Source organism: Eleutherodactylus coqui, chromosome 6 (genome assembly GCF_035609145.1).
Source record: "Eleutherodactylus coqui strain aEleCoq1 chromosome 6, aEleCoq1.hap1, whole genome shotgun sequence".
Taxonomy (NCBI): domain Eukaryota; kingdom Metazoa; phylum Chordata; class Amphibia; order Anura; family Eleutherodactylidae; genus Eleutherodactylus; species Eleutherodactylus coqui.
In genome coordinates, this window is record NC_089842.1 from 40,062,291 (window position 1) to 40,088,768 (window position 26,478).

General features: G+C 45.0%; 2 protein-coding genes across 9 annotated transcripts in view; one reads left to right on the forward strand and one right to left on the reverse strand.

Annotated features, from left to right (window-relative positions):
* LOC136632055 (pyruvate carboxylase, mitochondrial-like) overlaps window positions 1-7,140 on the forward strand; it is a 217,674-nt gene extending 210,534 nt beyond the window's left edge. The window contains exon 3 of the transcript XR_010793130.1: window positions 7,111-7,140. The gene's annotated coding sequence lies outside the window, so the exon portion shown is untranslated. The remainder of the gene's footprint in view (window positions 1-7,110) is intronic.
* PKNOX2 (PBX/knotted 1 homeobox 2) overlaps window positions 1-26,478 on the reverse strand; it is a 395,914-nt gene that overhangs the window by 96,314 nt on the left and 273,122 nt on the right. For 6 of the 8 annotated variants that reach the window (XM_066606646.1, XM_066606640.1, XM_066606642.1 and 3 more), the window contains 2 exons: window positions 17,860-17,969; window positions 915-1,051 (listed from right to left, as the gene is read on the reverse strand). In XM_066606646.1, the coding sequence (XP_066462743.1) occupies window positions 915-1,051; window positions 17,860-17,946 (224 nt within the window). In that variant the 5' untranslated portion in view covers window positions 17,947-17,969. The remainder of the gene's footprint in view (window positions 1-914; window positions 1,052-17,859; window positions 17,970-26,478) is intronic. The other 2 variants (XM_066606645.1, XM_066606644.1) reach the window with 1 other exon arrangement.

The following is a 26,478-nucleotide window of genomic DNA, read 5'->3' on the forward strand; positions in this document are numbered from 1 at the left end:
CAGGGGGGAGCGGGGAGGAGAGAGGGAGAGAGAGATCTCCCTCAGTTCCTCCCTGCTCCCGCAGCTCCCTGCCCGCCGCCGGCACCCGAACCTTTTGTCTCGAGCGGGCAGGTGCTCGCTAAGGGCAATGCTCGCTCAAGCAATTGCCCTTAGCGAATATACTCGCTCATCACTATTCATCAGTTACATGGCCTGAGACTAGCTTAGTCCTATGAAATATATGGTGCTGTGCCTTTTAAGTTCAATCAGCTCATGGTGGGGATTTGGTGCAGTCAACCATCGCTGGTCAACTATCGATGACCTTTCCTGTGGATAGCTCATCAATAGTTTACTTCCGGAAAACCCTGTTAAGGTCTTTTTACACGGGCCAATGATCAGACACACGTACCGTTGCAGGATTTCCAATCAGATTTTTGAGATAAAGGTTTTTCCTAAGTGATTTAGGCCTACAACCCGGATTTCTGATACGAAGACATTAGTAGCATTTATTGGGACCTGTAAAATTATACAAATTACTATCGCAATGAACTGGACATCCTCCTCCAACTGCGACAGTATCATTTTTTTTTACGTACAGTGGGACAAAGTGGCCTATTTTTACGGACTGTGACAATATATGGAGAAGACTCGTCCCTTTGGAACTAAAGTTCAGGACTTCCCAGCCGCCTCTCTTGTCAGCAGCGCTGCCGTCAGCACCTACCACATTCACTGATCTGAGCTTTGCCTTTAATCCCATCTTAAAGTCATGTTGTTGAGGAAATGAAAAAGAGAGAAAGAGGCAATGACAAGTTCTCCTAACACAAGAATCACGCTGACAAGTTAGCCCGGGGCTGAATTCACACTGTACCTTGGCACATCACTATGGAGCTGCACATTAGCATTTTACAGAGTCTGCAAGAAGCTCTTTCAAGTACCTGTAGACAGCACGCTTGTCAGCTTCCAGCTGAGCCTGAGGGTCAATCGGTGCACCAGGGACAGGGTTTGCCGTTGCAGAGGATGCTGGGAGATGGACTGGCTGGGCCTTAGCAGTCTGTTGAGCCGTGGCCGTCATCTGCTCAAACACAAAAGGATACAGGTGTTAGTAATGAAGGGGCAGCCATAAATTCTGTATCCCGATAAGGCCCCGCAGGTGAGGAGACGATTCCACTGCATTACTAGGTAAACATTATACGCTATTCTTAGTGAGAACATCTACAAAGATCTGAAACTTTCCAATATATTTAGCATTTAAATGCCTCATTATTTGAAGACCTCTGTTAGTGAATGGGAAACATTTTCATTTATATCAATGAAAACACGTAAAGATGTCTCACAGCTGAGGGTTTGCCAACTAGAATCCAGTAGTCTGGAAACCAAGTGAATACGTTATACGTGTACGGATACATTGTAGCAGATATCAAGAGGTTTCTTGTTTAGATAGCGGAGTGCTTGTTCTTGGCTATTTTTGTCCATCCCAATTATTGCACATGTGTGACCGCCAGGCTATTCGATCTCGTCCTCTCTGTGGGTGCAGCAAGCCTGCAGTGATGAGAGGAGGGGGACACGGGACCCTCATTCTCGGGAATGGTGGGGGTCTCAGACTTATTTTTCTTATCAGACTTTTTTACCACCTATCCAATGGATAGGTGATAAAAATCAATTGTGGTACAACCCCTTTAATTGGGGACGCAAAATTACTTAGTGATGATAAAAATGTATTTTTAAATAAGGAGTGATCATTCAATTTTTCATGGCTTCCAAATGCTTCCGTCCTACCCCCCCATATACTTCCAACCTACCGCACATATACACTTCTAATCTAACCCCCATATACTTCAATCCTTACCCTCCACATGCTTCCAACCTAATCCCCCATACACTTCCAACCTACCCTCCATACGCTTCCAAACTACCCCCCGTATGCTTGCAACGTACCCCCATACACTTCCATCCTTCTCCCCACACACTTCCAACCTAACCCCATATGCAATTCAAACCTACCCCTCATAAACCCTTTGAACCTTGCCTACCCATACACTTCCAACCTACTCCACCCATACACTTACAACCTACCGCACATATAAACTTCCAATTTAACCCCCCATACACTTACCCCACCCCTACACTTACAACCTACCCCACCCCTACACTTACAACCTACCCCACCCAGACCCTTCCAACTTACTCCACCCACACACTTCTAACCTACCCCCCATACACTTCCAACCTACACCCCCCATACACTTCCAACCTAGCCCACCCATACATTTCCAACCCACTCCACCTATACACTTTCAACCTACCCCACCCAAACACTTCCAACCTACTCCACCCACACACTTCCAACCTACCCCACCCACACACTTCCAACCTACACCACCCACACACTTCCAACCTACCCCACCCACACACTTCCAACCTACCCCACCCATACACTTCCAACCTACCCCACCCATACACTTCCAACCTACCCCACCCACACACTTCCAACCTACCCCACCCATACACTTCCAACCTACCCAACCCACACACTTTCAACCTACCCCACCCACACACTTTCAACCTACCCCACCCATACACTTCCAACCTACTCCACCCATACATTTCCAACTTACTCCACCCATACACTTCCAACCTACCCCACCCATACACTTCCAGCCTACTCCACCCATACATTTCCTACTTACTCTACCCATACACTTCCAACCTACCCCACCGAAACACTTCCAACCTACTACCCCCATACACTTCCAACTCACTCCATCTATACACTTCCAACCTACCCCACCCAGACCCTTCCAACCTTCCCACCCACACACTTCCCACCTACCCCACCCATACACTTCCCACCTACCCTCCACATGCTTCCAACCTAATCCCCCATACACTTCCAACCTACCCTCCATACGCTTCCAAACTACCCCCCGTATGCTTCCAACGTACCCCCTATACACTTCCATCCTTCTCCCCACACACTTCCAACCTAACCCCATATACAATTCAAACCTACCCCTCATAAACCCTTTGAACCTTGCTTACCCATACACTTCCAACCTACTCCACCCATACAATTACAACCTACCGCACATATAAACTTCCAATTTAACCCCCCATACACTTACCACCTACCCCACCCCTACACTTACAACCTACCCCACCCCTACACTTACAACCTACCCCACCCAGACCCTTCCAACTTACTCCACCCACACACTTCTAACCTACCCCCCATACACTTCCAACCTACACCCCCCATACACTTCCAACCTAGCCCACCCATACATTTCCAACCCACTCCACCTATACACTTTCAACCTACCCCACCCAAACACTTCCAACCTACTCCACCCACACACTTCCAACCTACCCCACCCACACACTTCCAACCTACACCACCCACACACTTCCAACCTACCCCACCCACACACTTCCAACCTAAACCACCCATACACTTCCAACCTACCCCACCCATACACTTCCAACCTACCCCACCCATACACTTCCAACCTACCCCACCCACACACTTCCAACCTACCCCACCCATACACTTCCAACCTACCCCACCCATACACTTCCAACCTACCCAACCCACACACTTTCAACCTACCCCACCCACACACTTTCAACCTACCCCACCCATACACTTCCAACCTACTCCACCCATACATTTCCAACTTACTCCACCCATACACTTCCAACCTACCCCACCCATACTTTTCCAACCTACTCCACCCATACATTTCCTACTTACTCTACCCATACACTTCCAACCTACCCCACCGAAACACTTCCAACCTACTACCCCCATACACTTCCAACTCACTCCATCTATACACTTCCAACCTACCCCACCCAGACCCTTCCAACCTTCCCACCCACACACTTCCCACCTACCCCACCCATACACTTCCCACCTACTCCACCCATACACTTCCAACCTACTCCACCCATACATTTCGAACCCACTCCACCCATACACTTTTAACCTACCCCACCCATACACTTACAACCTACTACACTCATACACTTCCAACCTACCCCACTCATACACTTCCAACCTACTTCACCCACACCCTTCCAACCTACCAGACCCATACACTTCCAACCTACTCCCGCATACACTTCCAACCTACCCCCGCATACACTTCCACCCTGTCCCTATACACTTCAGCACCTTTCCTATTGGACTTTTGCAATATCCACGACTGACAAAACTATTGTGGCCAGAAAGGAGAGACAGAAAAGCATGCCAGAAAAAAATAAAGGGGCAGATTTATATAGCAGTCTTTATATACCAGTCTTTATATACCAGCTTGTTATACAAGCATGCAACAACCATTTCATAGGGTTGATTTCTCTTTCTCGCTCCTATGTACATCATAATTGCTCACTAAATAGCAGCATTATAACACAATGGTGTTGCTGTAGTATCATAGAACTATTATTTTTGACTACTCCCATAAAATACAGGGATGGTACAGGTTGCCCAGAAGTCGGGCTACAGAGATGCTGATCTAGACCTGCTTTAATGGCCTGTGCATGTACCCAAACATAGATACCTGCTTGTAGGTAGGTGGTACATTTCCAGTTGCTTTCTACTGCTCTTGTTTTGCCTTTACATGGGCCACAAAACTCGACAAAATCAACTAAATGTAAAGAATTCTTTTACCCACTTCTGCAGACAGGACAGTCCAAACTTGTCCATAACCTGCAGCGCAGAATATTAGCATTCTGGCCATAGAAAATGTATTTTGCCAAGTGTAATCCATGCTGGCCACATATACGGGTGGAAGAAAGAGTGATCACATTTACTCAGAAGACAGCCAATTGTTCATTTGTAGAATACACTAGAGACAAGGTCACCGTGATAAGTCCTTAAAACTCCCCTGAGATAAAGTATTTACGTCGGACTCATAAACACGCCACCCGGCGCTTGCAGATTTGTTCCCAAGCTCGTACTGTTCTATATTTGTGGCCATATGTGGGCGATTATTCCAATCTGAGCACAATCTTCATAGTGTGATATGCAGCACACCTCAGACCTGCGTGAAAGGCTTCCTTTCCTCGTTTATCGGAACTCTAATTGAAAAGGACAGAGGCAGCGGAGATAAAAGGAGCAGCGACCCAATGCAATGAAAATGTAAATCTGGAACCAGTCAGCTCCCAGCTTCAAAACAACCACCAGCTGAGACGTTGTTATTGCATCTTGCTCTGAGAAGGACGGTGATGCTTCAGATTTATAGAGCTGCTGGGGGCCAATTCAGCGAGCGCCTCGCTCCATTGTTACGGCTGCAAGCAAAACAGTTTATCTCTAAATAGTTTTCTCCTTCCTGAAATAAATCTTTATTTCATATCAGCTGGATCAAAATACGTAAGGAAAGTGGAAGATTTAGGAATGACCTCTTGTGTAATCCATCCAGCGGGGGAAAGTCAAACCATACAAATGGAATTAGCTAGGTGAGGACATGGGCTTATTAATATGAAAAATGAAATGCGGTTGTTAAGAATTTAGCATAAATAAGGTCACATTACAAGAAAAAAATCCTAATTAAAATGCCTCAAAACAGTTGTATCAAAATGACAGGGAGATAATTGAATGCAGGAGTTTTGCACCGGTAGACTTGTGGTCCGGGACGCCAGAGTCACCGAATCCCTCTTCCGAAGAGCTTTCTTTTAGTGACCTTGAACAGTGCGACATGGAAACTGAGGACTAAGTGGTACCGAACTAGAACATGAACTCTCCCCCCATTCTAGTGATCGACGGGGGTCCCACTGATCAGAAATCGCTATCCTCTATCCTGTGCAACTAGTAAAAATATAACTGTTTGAATGTGCTCAATCAAGTAAGTTTTGGACATCTGCAGCACTGGATCATGTAAGAGCATCCGGTAAATACGGTATGGCGTATATTCAAAAATGATATGTCAACTTTTCATCTGCAAAAATGGTACAATTACCATGTGATGTGCACGAAATTCACAAATATGGCATATTATATTATCATAATATGGCAACCCCAATACCAAAAAAGTTGGGTCGCTGTGTAAAATGTAAATATATAGAAAGAAAAAAACCCAAAAACAATGATTTGGAAATCTCACCAAACTATATTTTATTCACAATGGAGCATTAGAACACTTATTAGAAGATGAAAGGGAGAGAGTTTTTCATTTCATTAAAAAAAATTAGCTCATTTAGAAATTGATGGCAGCAACACATCTCAAAAAGTTTCAGACGGGTAACAAAAGGTTGGAAAAGTAAGTGGGACTAAAGAAAAACAGAGGGCCAATTATCTACTAAAGGCCCTTTAACACGGAGCGATGATCACTCAAAAATTGCTAAAAAGCGATCGTTGTAGAGATAATCGTTGCATCCAAACGCGCGCCCATCGTGCACTTTTTGTACATTGCTAGCTGATCGTTGAATTCAGTCCAAACTAAAAATCGTTGTTCGGCCTTATCAGTAGTTCTTCACGGGGAGTGCTAATAGCATTGTTTCCTGACGGAGAACAAACGATCTGAATGCAGATAAGAGCCCTTGGGCTATAAACTGCTTTCAGCTAAAGGCTTCATTTGCACACTTAGTTGCTCTTAAGTAGCTACTTAATAGTTTATGCAAAATGATCGCTCAAAGCTGTCACTCAAACTGTCCTTTGAGTGATCATCGCTCGGTGTAAATGGTCCTTTAGTCAAATGACTCTGTAAAAAAAGAGCATGTTAGAGAGGCAGACTCTTTCAGAAGCAAAGGCTGGTCAGAGGTTCACCAATCTGGGAAATGCTGCATCTACAAATTGTGGAACAATTTCAGAAAGATTTTCCTCAACATAAAATTGTGAAGACTTTGAATATCCCGCCATCTACAGTACATAATATCATCAAAAGATTCAGAGAATCTGGAGAAATTCTTGTGCACAAGAGACAAGACCGATGGTCAATATTGGATGCTCGAGATATACAGGCGCTTAGGCGGCACTGCATTAAAAACAGGCGTGATTCTGTAATGCAAATTTCTGCATGGGCTCAGGAATACTTCCAGAAACCATATAATTCACAAATGCAAGTTAAAGCTATATCATGCAAAGAAGAAGCCACTAATCAACACAATGCAGAAACTCCGGCATCTTCTCTGGACCTACCGTATATACCGGCGTATAAGGCGACGGGGCGTATAAGACGACCCCCCAACTGTCACCTTATACGCCGGTATTCAGTGGAGAAAAAAAAAAAAATTTTATTACTCACCTCCCCCGGCGTCCTGTCGCGCTCCGGCAGGATGTCGCTCGCTCCGGCAGGCTGTCGCTCGCTCCTCGTCCCCGCCGCAGCATAGCTTTCTGAATGTGGGGCTTGAAATCCCCGCTTCCAGAAAGCTAATACACACGCCGGCAGCCATGACATCATTGAATGGCTGTGATTGGCTAAAGCACACGTGGCTTCAGCCAATCACACTATTCAATGACATCATTGAATGGGTGTGATTGCTAACACGTGCGCCTTCAGCCAATCACAGCCATTCAATGATGTCATTGAATAGTGTGATTGGCTGAAGCCACGTGTGCTTTAGCCAATCACAGCCATTCAATGCTGTCATGGCTGCCGGCGTGTGTATTAGCTTTCTGGAAGCGGGGATTTCAAGCCCCGCATTCAGAAAGCTATGCTGCGGCGGGGACGAGGAGCGAGCGACAGCCTGCCGGAGCGAGCGACATCCTGCCGGAGCGCGACAGAACGCCGTGGGAGGTGAGTAATAACATTTTTTTTTTTTACACTTTTTTTTTTTTTGTATTACCGGCGCATAAGACGACCCCCGACTGCAGAGCAGATTTTTCGGGGTTCAAAAGTCGTCTTATACGCCGGTATATACGGTAAGCTCATATTAAACTGTAATAAGGCAAAATGGGAAACTGTTCTGTGGTCAGATGAATCAAAACTTAAAATTATTTTTGGAAACCATGGACGCCGTGTCCTGTGGACTCCAGTGAGCAGTGAATAGAAGTTTTAGAACATATGCTCCCGTCACCTTTCAGGGAAAACTGAATATTTCAGCAAGACAATGCTAAACCACATACTGCATCCATCACAGCAGCATGGCTTCACAGAAGAAGAGTTTGGGCGCTGAGCCGGCCACCTGCAGTCCAGACCTTTCACCAACAGAAAACATGGCGCATTATGAAAAATTGCTGTTGAGAGGCTAGAGTCTTGCATAGACAAAATGGGGCAACATTCCTCTCTCCTAAATCTCCAGCAATTGTTCTCCTCACTTCCCAAGCTGTTATTAAAAAGAAGAGGGAATGATACACAATGGTAGACAGAGCCTTGTCCCAACTTTTGTGAGATGTGTTGCTGCCATCAATTTCTAAAGGACTCGTTTTCGCCTTCTAATATTGCAAATAAAATATGGTTATACGAGATTTTACACAGTGTCCCAAACATTTTTGGAATTAGGGTTGCAAGTTGGGCACGAGTAGTAACCTTTCGAAAGCTTCTATAATGTAGGACGTGTCTGACCTGTATATGGTGTGGCAGTGCTGTCACTGTATTGACCAGTCTGAAAATGTCAGTAAAAAAGGGTTCTCTGATGTGGAATAGCCTCATTATGCTTTACCTGAGAGGCCTTGTGGCTTCCACTCTGGATCCTTTGCTCCTGGCTCCACACTGATGGGTAGTGAGGCTCTGTACACTGTGAACTGCAAGGCACGACAGGGAAGGAGACGACCCCTGTGCTGAAACATCAGTGGGGAGACCTGGAGCAGCGCCACAGGACACAGCGCGAGCGTGGAGATGTGAGTATATGCTTATTTGTTATTTTAGTGCATGGAAGAGACATTTTACCCCTGATGCTAAAAGACTGATGCTACAGTTTTCCTCAAAAGTAAGCCCTACCTGGTTTTCAGGGGAGGCTTGAAATATAAGCCCCCCCCCCCGAAAATAAGCCCTAGCTAAAGTAGATGGAAAAAAAAATCAATACTCACCCAGCCCTCGGCGCCTGAGTCCCTTGTGATGGTTCCTAGTGCTGCGGTAAGCTGCCGTGTCCTCTGCGCTGAGAAATCCTCTTCTTTTTGGTGACAGGGCTTTGAATACCCTGCTTCCAGCAAAGGGATTGGATCAAGTGCCAGCCAATCAGAGCCAGTGCTCAATCATTCACAGCCATTCAGTGAATGATATCACTAAATGGCTGTGATTGGCTCATCGAGTGCTGGCTCTGATTGGCTGGCACTCGATCCAATCACAGAGCTCACTTTGCTGAAGGCGGAGTATTCAAAGCTCTATCACCAGAAAGAAGAGGACATCTCAGTGCGGAGGACACTGCACGAGGCACTGGGACCAGGTGAATATAAGCCCCACCACCCCACACCTGAAAAGAAGACACTGTGCCTCTTTTGGAGCACAAAAAAATATAAGACCGTGTCTTATTTTGGGGGAAACATGGTATATACACTGCTGTGCAACGTTTTGCGGCAGCAGACCTATTGTTAGAGAGGGCAATATTGTATGTTGAGGTAGAGGCTATATGGCCAGGATGTTTTTTTGTTCCTAAGCACTATCCACATATGAGCTGTTGTTGTGAACTTACGGCGAAGATGTAAAAAAAGTAGCGTACGTCAAATTTAACAGAATGAAAGTGAACTACTGAGCGTGATGCCACCCATCTTTTGTGAAAAAGATGGTGGTCCCAAGCAGGTGACTTAACCCTTGAGGTCGGCAACTTAGTGAAAGGTCAGATGATACAAGTCTGAATCGTGTTACATGAGAATTTTGTAATGGATTTCTTCCTACGCAGTGAAAGAATGAAGTCATCTGCAGCAGAATTACTGGATTCCACTGTGATTCTTCCGCTACACGTCAATCAGGCTGTAATGTATAAATGTGGTGCAGACGTTTGCACCATTTTCAATTGAATATTTTAAAAACTATCAGCAACCATTTTTCCACTTGTGGCCCAGTGTTATGAACATATCTGGTAATTGTCCGGTAGCTAATTCCTTCTAATATCATTTCTATGGTAATCTGCCATTTTAGGCGGCATTTCATCCGATTACATTTACTTACCTGCAGAATCCTACTTGACATTAAATACTATTACAGCCACCCTTCTGAAGGAGGTGCTTTGGTAAACGCTGTGCGCGGATATGGGATACAATTTGTTACAATATGACCTTTACCCATAAAAATGCAAAGAAACATGTTTATGAATATTTATCACTAAGCACGGCATGCGACGCTATGCAAATGGGTCATGCAAATGAGCGAGCAAAGCCCAATAATGAGAGAATCAGCGTTAATTTGCAACAGCTCAAAAATATCATGAAATTGTGCAAATTCTGATGAGAAAGATAGAATGTCGATTACAATAGTTTCGATGCTTAATACTGTATCAGGCGATGTAATAATCAGTCGGATTAGTCCAGACAGATTTTTTTGTTATTACATTTTTTTCTTAAAAATTGAAAGTTTAAAAAATCTAAGCTGTCGCATAAAAATAAAAAAAGACAAATTGGATCTTGCCACATCCGTGTCCAATTCATTAATATTTCGTGCTACTTATCCTGCAGGGTGAAATCCAGCAGAAAACAAAAATACGCAATGCCAGAATTACTCTTTGTTAGGTCATCATATCTCCAGGTAAAAAACTGAATAAAAAACAATATAAAAGTCCTGTTTACCCGAAAATGGTACCAATAAAAAATATAGGTTGTGACTCAGAAAAGAAGTCCTCACACAGCTGCGCCGGAGGAAAAATAAAAAAGTTATCGAAGTTAAAGGAGTTGTCTCACTTCTGATGGTTTTGCTGCAGGAAGTTCTATTAAAGTGAATAGTACTTAGGGCTCATTTACACGGCCGTTGGCGTTTTTACGTGCACCCGCTGGCGCCATAAAAATGCTGAATGGGCGCACAATGCTAACGTTTAGACAATGCCGTTGGGCGGGGGGAGACAGTTTAGCTCTGCTAAACTGTTCTCCCACTTGACAGTTCTGTGCAAGGGGAGGTGGTGGGAGAGGGCGGGAGCTGGTATTCTAAACACCCACCCCCTCTCTGCCCCTTGTCTCAGCCAGCTTAGCTCCACCCCATCTCGCCCCCTCCCATTGCAAACAGCCGTCAAGGGGTGGAGGGGAGCAGGGAAGGGGGTGGGAGTTTAGCAGTCACGCTGCTCAACTCCCTCCCACCTCCCTTCTCCGGCAGCTGTCATAGGCTCCCATAGGAGCCTATGCAGCAGCTGGCGGCGTAAACGCGCCCAGCAGAAATGCACTATCTTGGCTGGCCAGGCGTTTTTACGCCGTGAAAATATGCCCATTTGCACTGATGCATTGTAAACCAATGCAACAGAGGGGCAGCGTATATCGACCGCGAGTCGGCTGATATACGCCTGTGTGAATCCAGCCTCAGCCTGTGGTACCAACCTGAGCCAATCAATACACAATGTACAGAGCTGTCAACTTCCTGCAGCAAAACAGATAGAAGTGGGGCAATCTCTTTAGTGCCCAGGAATCCATATTGGCATGTTGTTTAGGTTGCCCATAGTAAAGATGGGTTCAATTGCCCCAGTCAAATCACAACTACTTTAAGTTATATGATTATATTTTAATTGAGGACAGTTGCGCTTCTGGGTATATTTATATTCCAAAGTGATGTAGAAAATGCAAAAGAAAACATTGAAATGTTTTTCATAAGCAAGACTGTTATTATTCCTCATTACTACTATTTATTCATGTGTTTTGAGCGGTTGTCCCACTTCTAGCTGTTTCGCTGCAGGAAGCAGACAGCTCCGTACATTGAGCAGTTGCCCAGGTTGATACTGCATGCTGCATCCTATTGAAGTGAATGGGACTCGGCCTGCAGTACCAACCCGAGCCACTGCGCAATGTACAGAGCTGTCTGCTTCCTGCAGCGAAACAGCTAGAAGTAGCTCAACCATTGTAAACGGAGACAGAAAGCAATTTATTTATTTTTTAAAAAGTTGTTTTTTTTGAGTCGTACAACAAACAAAAAAACTATCTACATTTGGTATCGCTGTAATCGTACTGACCCACAGAATAAAGACAGGTTGTTTTTATGACACCATGAACGTCGTAAAATAAACCTCCCCTCCAAAAATGTTGAAATTGTACCTTGTTTCCATTGCACCCTAATTATCGTGCTTCCCCTAAAATAAGACAGTGTCTTATATTAATTTTTGTTCAAAAAGGTTCAACTATTTTACATGTATAGCTGCCTGGACACTATTTAAATTGACTTTTTTAATTAACTGTTAGCAGGGCTTAAGTTTGGAGTAGGGCTTATATTTCAAGCATCCTCAAAAAGCCTGAAAAATCATTTTGCATCCACAGAAAATTCTGAAAAAAATCATGCTATGTCTTATTTTCAGGGTATGTCTTTTTTCAGGGAAACAGGGTAGCAATTCTTCAAACTTTTCCAATATATGATGTCAGATAGTACCATTGAAAACTACAACTTATCCTGCAAAAAACAAGCCCTCATGTAACTATGCTGCTAGAAAAATAAAAAAGTTGTTTTTTGAAAGTGTGGATGGAAAAAAAACAAAAAAAAAACAACAAAGAGCTGCAGCAGGAAGTGGTTAATTCTTTGCTTTTTTCTGAGCTAGTGGGTGTAGACTAGCTGCTGCGCTGTCTCTCATACACCGCACACAGAAAGTATAAGTGATCCTGCTTTCAAAAACGCAGCAGCATTAAAGACCCTAAAACTTTTTTTTTTGTTAGCCATTAAATGGTATTGAATCTGCAAGATTATTTTGTTTCTCTTACTAAGAGAACGCTGTTAGCTGTAATAGCATTTGTGCTACCCCAGCCGTGTAGGAGTCATTCCTATATGCCAGTCTCGAGCCCGGATAAAGGGGGAGGGGTTGGGGAAAGACCTGGCGACCTACCCTGTAAAAGCCTCGCCATGGAAAACCTATGAAAAAGCTCTCAAATTATTCAGATATGGTATCTGATGGCAGGCCCCCCCCCCAGGCCAAAAGATTCTCTAAATGCGACTGGGGAAGAGCAAGGTCTTAGTATAAGTAGTTGGGGGTTTTCCTCATGATGTAAAGCCCTCGGTAAGCCTGGCTGCTGATTAACCTCATGATGAAAAGAAAGGACTGCACTGTACCAAAGCTCACAGACTAGCAACATGGAATGTGCGTGGCATGAGTCTACGGAAATTGGACATTGTGAAATGCGAAATAAGAAGACTTAACTGGACAGGTAATGGATATTTTCATTCCGAGGACTTCACATTGCACAATGCCGGACATGAGGATATCAAGAGGAATGGAGTAGCCTTTATTACGAACAAGCAGACCTCAAAGGCAGTAGAAAGTTTTAGAACAATTAGTGACCTTATCATAGCCATCTGGATACGTGGTAAGGCAGTGAACATCTCAATCTTACAGGTCTATGCCCCAACGACGGATGCAAACGAGGAAACCATTGAAGGTTTTTATGCCGACATTCAGAAAACGAAGTGCCAAAGAAGGACATCAATTACATTATGGGCGACTTCAATTCCAAAGTCGGCAGCCAGCTAGAAGCAACCGCAGGAAGATTCAGGCTTGGTGAAAGAAATGAAGCCAGGGATCGCCTGGTACAGTTCTGCCAAGAAAAATCGGCACAGTATAGCAAACACATGGTTTATGCAACCCAAATGCCAACTGTACAGGTGGACATCTCCCAAACGCCGACTGTACATGTGGACATCTCCCAAACGCCGACTGTACAGGTGGACATCTCCCAAACGCCAACTGTACATGTGGACATCTCCCAAACGCCAACTGTACATGTGGACATCTCCCAAACGCCGACTGTACAGGTGGACATCTCCTAAACGCCAACTGTACATGTGGACATCTCCCAAACGCCAACTGTACATGTGGACATCTCCCAAACGCCGACTGTACAGGTGGACATCTCCCAAACGCCAACTGTACATGTGGACATCTCCCAAACGCCAACTGTACATGTGGACATCTCCCAAACGCCAACTGTACATGTGGACATCTCTCAAACGCCAGCTATACATGTGGACATCTCCCAAATGCCAACTGTACATGTGGACATCTCCCAAACGCCAACTGTACATGTGGACATCTCCCAAACGCCAACTGTACATGTGGACATCTCCCAAACGCCAGCTATACATGTGGACATCTCCCAAATGCCAACTGTACAGGTGGACATCTCCCAAACGCTAACTGTACATGTGGACATCTCCCAAACGCCGACGGTACATCTGGACATCTCTCAGTGGCCTCCATCGAAATCAGATTGATTACATCCTGTGTCATCATCGTTGGCGAAGTTCAGTCATTGCAATAAAAAACCTTTCCTAGCGCCGACTGGGGCACTGATTATGAACTCCTTGGAGCTAAGATCAAGATTGAATTCTGTAGAAAGGTGCTCCATTGAGAAAATTCGATACCTCTAAAATCCCCCAATCATACACTATTCAAGTAGCAAATCGATTCAAACTGCTTTACACATCAGAAAAGCATCCAGAGGAACTATGGCATGATATAGAGTCCACAGTTATGGAAACAGTCAGTAAGCATCTCACCTATAAGAAGCAGAAAAAGCAACGCTATTCGTTGTCCGAGCAAACCCTCAGAACGGTCGATAAAAGAAGAGCAGCAAAGGTGGCCGGCAACAAAGACAAAATTCAGCAATTAAATGACGATTTTCAGCGAGCGGCAAGGAAAGACAAGGAAATGGACTGGAATGAGCATTGAAACATTGCAGTCCTATTCTCACAGGTCAAGTTGACCCGAAAACCTTCCATGGCACACTACAGCACCACCAAAGGCAAAAATGGGAAGGAACTGAATGACCAACAGAGTATCAAGGATAGCTGGAGGTAATACTCATACCATTTCATGAGGTGGAGCCTGTAGACTTGGAGCCGTCCATTATGGAGTCAGAAGTGGTTATGGCAATGAAACAACTAGCCAAAAATAAAGCACCAGTATGGATAACATACCAGCAGAGCTATTGCTGCCAGTACCAGTGAAAACCATCAGAGCGCTGTGCCAGGTAGTATGGGCATCCACATAATGTCCACAGGACTGGAAAAAATCTGTCTTCATCCCTCTACCAAAGAAAGACGACTCCCAGAATTGCTCCAACTACTGAACAATAGCCCTCATTCCCCATTCAAGTAAGATCCTTCTCAAAATTACACAGGAAAGACTGAGATCAGTAGTCGAAGCGGCACTCCCTGATGCCCAGGCAGGATCCCGGCGAGGACGTGGCACTCGTGACAATATTGCAAACTGCGATTGACCATGGAAAAAGCTCGAGAACACCAAAAGAATGTCTACATGTGCTTTATCGACTACATCAAGGCCTTTGACTGCGTCGACCATGACAAGCTGTAGTACGCCCTACATGAGGTGGGCGTATCAGCACATCTAGTCTAATAAAATCACTTTATACCAATCAAGAAGCCACAGTATGGGTACACAGATTGGTTTGGGATTGGCAAAGGCGTCCTGACATGGCTGCATCCTCTCACCCTTCTTGTTTAACCTATATGCGGAAGTGATCATGCGGAAAATGGACCTAGGCGAATTCGAAATCGGGGTGAAAATAGGTGGCAGAAACATCAACAATCTCCGTTATGCAGATGACACAATTCTGCTTGCAGAAACAGAAGTCGGTCTGATAAAAATGGGCCTATATCTGAATTTAAAGACAAAAATTATGACAACTGCAAAAATTGCGAGACTTCATCTAAGTTGGTTCACGAATCGACCAGGATGGAGACTCTATGCCAGAGATAAAATGTAGGATAGCAGTGGGACGAAGCGTGATGCTGAACATGGACAAAATCGGGAAAAGTAGGGATATCGGCAATGCAACTAAACGCAGGATTGTGCAAACCGTTGTTTTCCCCATAGCCATGTATTGATATAAAAGCTGGACTGCGAGAAAAGCTGATAGAAGGAGGATGGATGCGTTCGAGCTGTGGTGCTGGCAAAGTCCTGAATCGTAGAAGACCGATATATCACTGAAGGGCAAGATGACCCGGCTCAGGCTCATGTATTCTGGCCATGTAATGCGAGCAGAGTCGCTAGAAACATTTACAATGCTTGGATAGATCAGCGGCAAAAGAAGACCCGGCCGACAAAGAACACGATGGCTGATACTGTCAGAGCTGATACTGGCATGGATATCACACAGCTGAAAGACGCAGTGCAAAACGGAAAAACATGGAGGGAGCTCGCCTTTAGGGTCGCCAACGCCTAGACGGCTACCAACAACAGCATCTTACATTCTGTGGCATGGTCATGTGTGAGTCCTGTTCAGTACAGTAAACAGTTCAATGGAGTTCTATATCCCCATTTTACAAATTGTGCAAGTGACCTGCATCAAAATTTGCTAAACTGTTAATCTTCTTCATTGACATATAACAGATTTGAAAAAAGGAGCCCCAAACCGGAGTAACAAATTTATCATAGACTTGCGCAATCATTTGCTTCGACCGCCAAGAGTTGACCTGCGTGTCTGGTACAAAAATATTCTGCAGCTTTTGCCTTTTTGATCAATGATGCAATTAGAAGCAAATTAAACAATGTAATTTTAGTCTCTTTGTAACATTCCGCTCTTATGACAATACTCATAGATACACCGCAGTAACATTTTTTTGCATGGTCGCCCTGTAAGCTCTGGGTTTAAATCTGACGACTAGTATATCTACAGAGGGTTCGTATCCTTCAGTCATGGGCTCATAGACAAGGTTTTTCTGGATTCTACACTCCAAAAACATTCCGATAGGTTAATTAATTGGCTTCCCATTAAAACCGATCCTCCCTTGTGCCTGAAAGAAGGAAAACGGGACTGATGGGGTTGGGTATTGTACTGCGTCGTGGAATAGGCTGGAGCTATACAAGATGACAGGAGGATTTTTCACCGGGGTGCTCTAGAATCAAACAGGAGGAAGAGAATGGGCTCGGGATCCCTGGGGAGGGCAGGGTCCGTCGTTCAGCAGCTGTGATGAGTTTATTTGCAGTAAAATGTGAATTTAATTAGACTCTTCACACTTAACTAACTCTTCTATTTCTGCAGATCTGAGGTATTTGATTCTCTCAGCTAATCCTTTTAGCCCTAAACCTCTTCCAGCTGCTGATGAATCTGTGCAGAATGCAGCAACTTCAGCCTCTGCAGATGGTTAAGGTTGTTCTTGAAAGACTGTAAAGTCCTTCCCCTTGGGAGTAATCAGCTCACACTACGGGGATGTGTTCAATGCCGCCCTGGACCGTACATTATCAAAGCATGTCCAAAGAGCACAAAACCTGGCAAATGCTGAACTGCTGCAGGTCTCCCAGGATCAAAACATGGAAGAAGTATCAAAAAACAGAAAAAAAAGAATTATTTTGGAAGTTTAGACGCACGCCAGAAATCAGTAAACGAACTGAAAGTATCCACAGCTGTGAGACGTGTAGGACGCCATTCGTCATCTTACGTATAAAATCATTAAAAATTAGAGATGAGCGAGTATACTCGCTAAGGCACATTACTGGAGCGAGTAGTGCCTTAGCCGAGTATCTCCCCGCTCGTCCCTAAAGATTCGGGGGCTGGCGGGGGGTGGGGAGCAGCGGGGCAGAGCGGGGAGGAGTGGAGGGGAGATCTCTCTCTCCCTCTCTCCCCCCCCACTCTCCCCTGCTCCCCGCCGCAACTCACCTGTCAGACGAGCGGGGAGATACTCAGCTAAGGCACTACTCGCTCGAGTAATGTGCCTTAGCGAGTATACTCGCTCATCTCTATTAAAAATCCATCCGTTGCGTTAAACTCTAATGTCTAGGACAAGCTTTCAGACTTTGAATCGGTCCTATAAGACGGTGCTGCGGTCCTACAGTAGGTTTTCTAATCGGCACACCCTGTTTCTCTGCACTCACCTGTGGGCTCTCTTGGTAAGGGGGTGGCGGCACACTCTGGGTGGCCATCATTGACAGAGCTGGTGCTGGGGACACATGTTGCATCATGGGATTGATTCACATCTAGGGCCCTGTTAAAGGGGAGAAAGTTAATCTGGATTAAAAGAAATAGGTTCTAGATAAAATATAGATATGTAGTTACAAGTCACAAATGAATAGAACGGATCAAGAATTGGTAAAACTATTGTGGTAGCCGTCATTTTGGAAGAGCCGCTGATGATGCATCATGTGAACCCAGGACCGCAGATTGGGGTAGATACATTACTAAGGGGGTATGCCGTATCTAGTGTACAGAGGATACTCCCCCACAAGCAGTCAGGTATAGCAACGAACAGCCTTTCCTCAGCTACACCTTCCATCCGTTGCAAGCAGTACAAAGTGCACATTGCAACACCACTCACTGTGTCTGAAAAAAGCGAATATTTGGCATTTTACAGTTATCACATATTGAAACATTTATCTTCACAAGAAGAAGGTATAGTTATAAAAAAAAACTATTGTGAAAGATGTGGGCTGATCTAACGTAAAGGGGATGTCCAGCTGTAAGTTATCAATGGCCTATCCTCGGGACAGGTCATCAATAGTAGATGGCTGTTCGCTAGGACACTGCGCTCATACACTGCAGGAACAAGACAGCTCCGTTCTTACCACAGTGGCTGTGCTTGGTATTGCAGGCATTGAAGTAAATAGAAACTTGGCCTGCAATACCAAGCCTGGCCACTGTAGTAAAAACGGAGCAGTCTGCAGAAAGCAGCTCAGTGCAGGAGTGCAATGGACAGCTGATCGGCAGGGGTACTACTGGGTGATGGACCCAGTGGATCTACTTACTATTGATGAAATGACCCGAGAATAACCATAAATGGTTTACAGCTGGACAACTCCTTTAACATATGATTGGGAATGGCAGAACAAGGAGTCCAGTCACTGCAAAAGCCACTGAATTCAGCCTACTCAGTCCGATCTGCATAGGACTCGTCTTGCTTCCCTTACTTCCAATGTAATTTAGCATATTCCTGAGTGCCTCTTGTAGAGCACTTTTGGATAAATCTCAGATCCCGTATACAGTCCTGCTTAATATATTAACTTGATGCTTAATCAGTAGAGATGAGCGAATCTACTCGGTTCAGGTGTGTTTGCGCTCGAGCACCGCTTTTTCCGAGTAACTCACTACTCGGACAAAAAGATTCGGGGGGCGGCGTGGTGGAGCGGGGGGTAGCAGTGGGTAACAGAGGGAGCTCTCTCTCCCCTCCCCCCACTCCTGCCTTGCGATGAGATAAAACGAAGTCCCCATACGGAAACATGGGTGATAAAAAAAAGCAAAATGCAGAAAGGGCGTGCCGCGATTTACGAATCTCACAACATCACAGATGGGAAGGAAAGCATTGAAAAGCATGGGCTTCATAATTCTGTTTTCTCATTCTTGGATCGATTAAAAAATGTGGTTTTTTTCACAAGTGTGAAGGCGAGAAAATTGTAGGCATGCAAATGTAATAAAAACAAATAAAAAAGACTATAAAAATAAAGGGCTTTTACCCGCTAGCGTTTTTTTTTTAACGCTCCGATATCGCAGCGTTTTTTTCAATGGGGCTTTCTAATGTTGAAATCGCATCGCACAAGTTTGTGCTTTTGCGATTTTTGTGCGATGCGATTTAAACATTAGAAAGTCCCATCGAAAAAAACGCAGCGATATCGCAGTGTTATAAAAAAACAAAAAAAACGCTAGTGGGTAGAAGCCATAAGGGCTGATTCCCACAGCAGAAATCCACGGCGGAATAACACGGCTATTAGGCTCTATTTAACCGAATAGCTCCGTGCTCACATGAGTGATCCTGACACGGTTTTCCACTGCGGGAAAAAAAACTCGCGGCATGTATTCCCACTGCAGGAGGTCTCTATTAATATATTATTAATGGAAACCTCTGGATTTCTGTGGCGAAATTACATGACTGCTCGCGGGCACTCGCATTTTTAAACGTGGTACTCCGGCGGAAATCCGCAGGCAAATCCCGCATATCCCTGTGTATCCCGCAGGCGTATCCCGCTCCGCCCGTGGGCAGGAGCCCTAAAAGACATCTCGCATTTTATTGGCTCCTTGCCTCCTCTGGTAGCGCATGCTGACATCAAACGAAAAAAATTCCTTTAGGCCACTTTCTGACAAATGTCTTACAAATCCTTAAAACGAGCAAAAGTGAACGATAATCGTTCGGTTTAAACGCGAGCCAACGAAGAAGAGTCGCGCACTTTTTGTTCGTCGTTGGGTTCCAGCAAGACTATAAATCATCGTTGGCTCGCTCACTTCTCGTTGCGGTTGAACGCTCCCCGTTTAGCATATGCATGGGAACGCGAGACACTGAATGAGGCGAACGATTCTCAGCGATGATCTGCGTGAATTAGGGATGACGCCCAACAAGAACCGGCTCGTCTAAAGGGGGCGTTTGTTCTGGGAAGCGGTGAAATGCAAGAGTCAGACTCTACTTTAAAAAGGCTCCATTTCTGTATTCTGTACCCAACAGATATTGGCTTGCGCATTTGTGAATACGCTGGAAGTGCCGGAGTTAAGACCTAAAGTGTTCAAATCCTTTTAGAGTAAGCCAAAAGCCTGGAATTGGTGCGGCTTGCAAATGAATTGAGTGCTAACAGACCGCTGATCGTTAATGGCTCTGCCTTCCACCTCTATTTGTATAGGCCAGTAATACGGATCCAGAATACGGATGCTAAGCTGTCTTCCCCCTCCCTCCCCCTGGCTGGCTCTCTGCAAGGGGAGGAGAGTAGTATGCTGAGCTCCCGTCCCCCTCCGCCCCTTGCCGCTGTTTGCAATGGGAGGGGAGGGATAGGGCGGGGCTTAGTATTTCGGTCACGTAAACTTCTGCAGGTTTTTTTTGTGCACAAATATAGTGTGTAATTGCGCACGCAAAAAAAGTATGCAGAACAGCCCAGGCTATTGCTGCACAAATACGCAGGCTTTCCTCGTATTCCCGCGGGGCCGTTCACTACAAGGGCCTATTGCGATGTGTAATACGCACCAAAATAGCACATGCCGTCCATTTTTGTAAAAAAATGTGCTCATATAAACGAACCCACTGAAATCAATGGGTTCTATTCCCATCGTATCACGCAACACAAAAATTGTACATGTAATACACTGCGCAAATACGCCCCTCGTGTGGATGAGCCCCAAGTCTGGAAATAAATGAAACCTATTCAGGGATATCATGACGAAAGTATCTCCTTGCATCTAGAACACGGTCTAAGGTCCCGATAGTGCTCATTGCTTAAAGGCTTTTTCCGTTACCAAGAAAATATTAATGCTCACTATGAAAGGCAACAGGAAAAATAATGAGCTCATTATATACCAGCTAATTAGAGTATGTTGACATTAAGCCCATTAGACCAATTAACATCCTGTTACTGGTGCTAATGTTTACCAGGGCACCAATGGGTTAATGGTGGCTGGTGATGAACAGGAGACGGTGTAACGCAGAAATAACCCTCCAGAGCTGAATACTAGCTATAATTGAGAGCGCTGGGGGCCACAAGGAAGGACCAGAAAACCAGATCTCCATGGGGCCAAGGCGAACACACTAGGCACTGTTCACAGAGCCGCCGCGCGCCTCGGCCTCCGCCGCTCTTACATTGCAAAGAGTTAAGGAAATGGCAGATTTGGAAAATTACACATGAAGTAAACAAAACACAGCTGCAAGAAAATAGTCTAACGCAAACATTGGGGCTGGGAAGGTCCCGAGGAACGGGAAAGGCTTAATGGTGTATTAAACAAATACAAGTCACTGTGGTGACCCGGGTGTCATGTGGAGCGCACAGTATGCACACGTTCCTTCCATGCACCGCACCTATGGATTGGATCCGTAGAGGTTCTGTCCTGTGAGTGCATTCTAGGAGCTGCAGGCTTACAATGGCAACCAGAACCATGCGGGGATTGAACTTGAAACCTTCACGTCGTGAGCGAGAATTTAGGACTGTACATCTGCTGCCTTAACACTCTGTGTCAGACTAGTATTTCATCTATGTACTGAGGTTTTTTTCTTCATGCTGTATTTATCTTGTGGTCCTGGTGCTGTACTAATGTTACAAACTTGAGTCTGGTGCCGTATTTATGTTACAAGCTTGGTTCTGGTGACGCATTTATGTTACAAGCTTGGTTCTGGTGCCGTATTTATGTTACAAGCTTGGTTCTGGTGCCGTAGTTATGGGCTTGGTTCTCGTGCTTCATTTAAGTTATGGGCTTGGTTCGTGTGCTGTATTTATGTTATGAGCTTGGTTCTGTTGCTGTATTTATTCACTGAGCTGTTATGGTGTAGAAATGCTGCTACCTTGCCACCTTCTGCACAAGCTTATCAGTGATATATATATATATATTTTTTTTTTTTCTTATGACAGTGGGGTGCCAAAAAACAATTTCACAGAGGGTGCCATCTAATGTAAGGCCCGCACTGACAATTTGTAGTCATTTTCCTATGACTAAACTATAAGGCACAGCATGATAAGCACTGAACACACACTTTCTAGGAAAGAAAAGGAAATCCTTATAGACAATATTGTACAATATTTGCTTAAATCTAGATAAAAAGATGTATTAGGTCGCCCCACATCTGCGTTGGGACCGCTGGTCGGATCTGCTGCAGAGCCAGCATAAAATCCCAGAAGAAAAAGCGCCGCACGCAACTCCTTTTCTTCCAGCTAAAAGCTGGGCAGCAAGCAAACAATTATAGATAATGAGGTCCGTTCGGCGCTGTTCGGTTCCATCATAAAGCGGACCCGACTGGCCCGGAGATTCCCATTTCCGGCTCCCAGAATGGAGGAGGAAACCAAAACCCAGATGAAGATGTGAAACCAGCCCAACTTTATAAATACTTTGCTAGTTCAGTTTTTGCTTAGTTAGGCTACAAGCACATTGGCGAACGTGATATCGCACTGAGAAGCTCGGCCCGATTTTGCGCTTACCATCATGCATTTTACACGCAGCTAAGAGGTGTTTTTCATTCATTAACGCCTCGCATCACTTCTGTGAAATTGCATGTGTTTCACTCACGCTAGAGGTTAGCAAGCGCTTCCCATTGTTTGCAATGGAAGACATCACCACACAACAGTGCATGAGACGTCTTCAAAGATCCCATTGAAAGCAATAGGTGAGAGGTTCCGAAAAAACACAAAAAAATTGGACACGCAGCGATTTTTAACCAGGCAGCATCGCTGTGAAGAAAAAAAAAGAATGGGGTTCATGTTCGCGTGCGTTTTGTGCGTCTCGTTGGGGAGCATGTAGCCGTATACAGTGTTATATTTTATGTTCCGACAGGAAACAATTCTGCAGGATTGGCGTTGCCCGGCAGCAGCGCCCTGCGGGAGCTCAGGTGAATTAGGCCATGTTCAAACACAGCATAACTTGCTGCAGATTTGACGAGGGAGTCCGTATCTTATGCAGCCTGTGGATGAGATTTGTTGTCACTTTGCTATCACTATAATATGGTGCAGATTTTCTGGAAAAATATCATCCCCCTGTGAACATGAAAAACAGAAAACTGTGTGCAAGTAAACTACCAAAACCCCCAATTTAGTTTAGGCCTAAACAGTTTTTAAAAAAAAATCTAGTTTCACATAATGACATAACTCGAGCACTTTTCTATATTATAGTCTATGTCATAAAATATCTGCTACTGTCCCATTCACCTAAATGGGGCATGAATCAATGTGCTTGCTGTAAAAAGAACATAATTCAGATTAATGGAACGGATATTCAGTTACAGAAATTACTGCAACAAATCTGTGGATTTTTTCAGTTGAAATTGAAATGAATGAGAACTTTGCCTGTAATACCAAGCCTGGCCACTGCATTGGGAACGGCACTGCTGCCTGTAGAAATCAGTTCAGTGCATCAAGGGCACTTGGCCAAGCAGACAGCTGATAGGTGGGAGTCCCAGACGACTGACCCCAGATGATCTATTACTGATGACCTATCCTGAGGATAAGTTTACAACTCAACACACTTTTTAAGTCCTCGAGTAAGACCACATGCAAAACATAGCTAGACCCTAGAATAGGTATCATATCTGTCTCTAGAATGAGTACTAAAGGGAACCTGTCATGTCATGAGTCCGATCTGCAGGCAGCTGGTTATAGAGCAGGAGGCACTGGATAGATTGATGTAGAGTGCATTCACATTTATGCATTTTCTGCAGTGGAAACAATCTGCACTATTTGGTGTGGATGTTGGTGCAGAACTGTGGCAGATTTCACCCCTTCAATTGAATTAAATTACTAGATTGAAATCTGCTGTGGATACCGCGATTTTGTGTCGCCGAGGATTTTCGGGGGAGGGGGACTTGAAATATAAGCCTTCCCCGAAGATAAGCCCTAGCTGCAGAATTATTTTTTTTAAAAAAAGGATACATTACCTAAGAAGCGCTGTCAGCCCATCTTCTCCTCGGTCCCCAGCACTGGTCTTCAACATCTCTTCTGGCCAGGGACTGGAAAATCCCCGCCTCCAGGAAGTACTGCCTCTGATTGGCTGAGAGCTGTGATCCTCAGCCAAGCAGAGCCAGCTCTTGATGAACTAATCACAGCCATTCATTCGCAGCCCTTAGCCAATCAGAGGCAGTGCTTCTTGAAGGCGGGTATTGTCTAATCCTCGGCCAGCAGAGATGCTGAAGACCAGTGCTGGTCTTCATGTGGTTTTTTGTTGTTACTTTTTCCTGCAGCCGGGCTTAGTTTAGGGCTTTAACAATAGGATTGCCTATGTCAAAGTTGCATCGCACCACATGAAAACCGTGTTTTTGTACAATGCGATGCAACAGAGAGGAAGGGTCCATAGGGAAACATGGGCTACAAAACCTCGCGTGTTGCGTGCATATCGCGAAACCCGCAAGGTTTTTACGCATAACTTATGTTAGACGTCTCATTTGTGAGAGAGTCCAAGGAACACTGAGATGTTCGGAGACGTCAAAAATGAGGGGATCTTGGCCTTTGTTCTTTGGTCACTGCGCACAATCCGGTCGCTCTGCGGTCACTCGCCATTAATGACGAGTAACTACTGGAGCCATCGAGGATTAACAACATGTCTGTTCCATCATTCGAGAATAGTTTACCGCTCCTTGCTTTCCTCCCCTCAACATAAAGTATATACATACATAAATATGAAGGGGTTAATGCCCTTTAAAAAAGCAAGGCAGAAGAAAGCTGGTGCGCACTCCACAGGAGACTTCTGTGCAATCAACAGAGATTGTTTAGCAACATGTCAGTGGCAGTCACCAAGCAGGGATAATGGCATGTGTTTGTTTTACTGGAGGCACAACACGGAGGCAAAGCCGGGCGACCGGCGCTTCCCACAAATCCGGAGCCGAAATAATCAAACAGTAATTGCAGATGAAGACACAGCCCGGCTGGAGCAAGTGATTTCTAATCAAGAAAGAAAAGAAATATTGGTTCAGGGATTACCATAAATTTCAGGCCAGGGTATTTATTACTCTCATGTGGCTCAGGTGGAGGGAAACTGCAGAATATTCATTTATTGTACACAAGGAGAGATGCTGAGAAGCCGTGCTATTAATTCCCGGGACTCCATGCAAATCCAAAGGTTTTACTTTATACATTCTATATATATATATATATATATAATATATACATATCATACGGGGAGAAAGAAAAGACGTACAATATGCCAAGCGATACTTGTGACAACTAAAGTGGGATTGTGTTCTAGTTGGGGGTTCGTCTCTTCGAAAGTTGCTTTGTAAGGGTTCATTCACATCAGCATCAGAGGTTCCGCTCAGAACCTCCGTTGCTGATTTCGTCCTGTGATGGCCGGATGGTAACCAATCGGACCCTATTTTAGTCAATGGGGTTTGTTTGTTGCAGTTTGGTTCCATTCTAAGACGAATCTGTTTGGCTAGGCATTGCCAGTTTCCTGCTCCCCGAATGAAAACTGAATTCCCTAGTGTGAACTAGCCCTATGGCATGTGGATGTCCGGCGGCGTGGAACTGTGAAGTGGCCAGATGCCATGTCCCTTATTCAGTGGAGAGGCCTTGACATGAGTCACAGACAGACCAAGAAGTCCCGTGTGCTACTGGAAGACTATTCCGAGTGCTGCAGAAAGAGCAGTGTTGAGTGGAGAAGTGAGAGGAGGCATAAAAAAGGGGAATTCGAGAAAGACCACATTTACCAAATTTGCTACCAGTGTGAACTTCCCAGACTCCTCAGCACCTACCCACTTTTATGGATGTGCGGAGTACAAGTTTGGTTCGCCTGTTAATAAAAAGTTTGAGACAGCAATGTAGTGTCGTGATCCAAGTACTTCCAGTGCCAGGGGGACCACAAGCCAGCCACATAATAGATCCTTTTTACAGAGGTATGACCGAGGGTGTTTGGACCATATAGGATACCTGTCCCGTCAACACAGACCTGGGAGACGGTCCCGCAGCCAGAGGTGGTTACTGAATCCAGTGCTTCAGCAAGAGGGTAAGGGACTGTATGTAGGCAGCCCCATAACCCCTCCTCTGTCTATCCCTGCGTGAAGTGATAGGATATCACCTGCCCGGGTTGCTTCATATATAAACTTAGTGCTAAGTGTA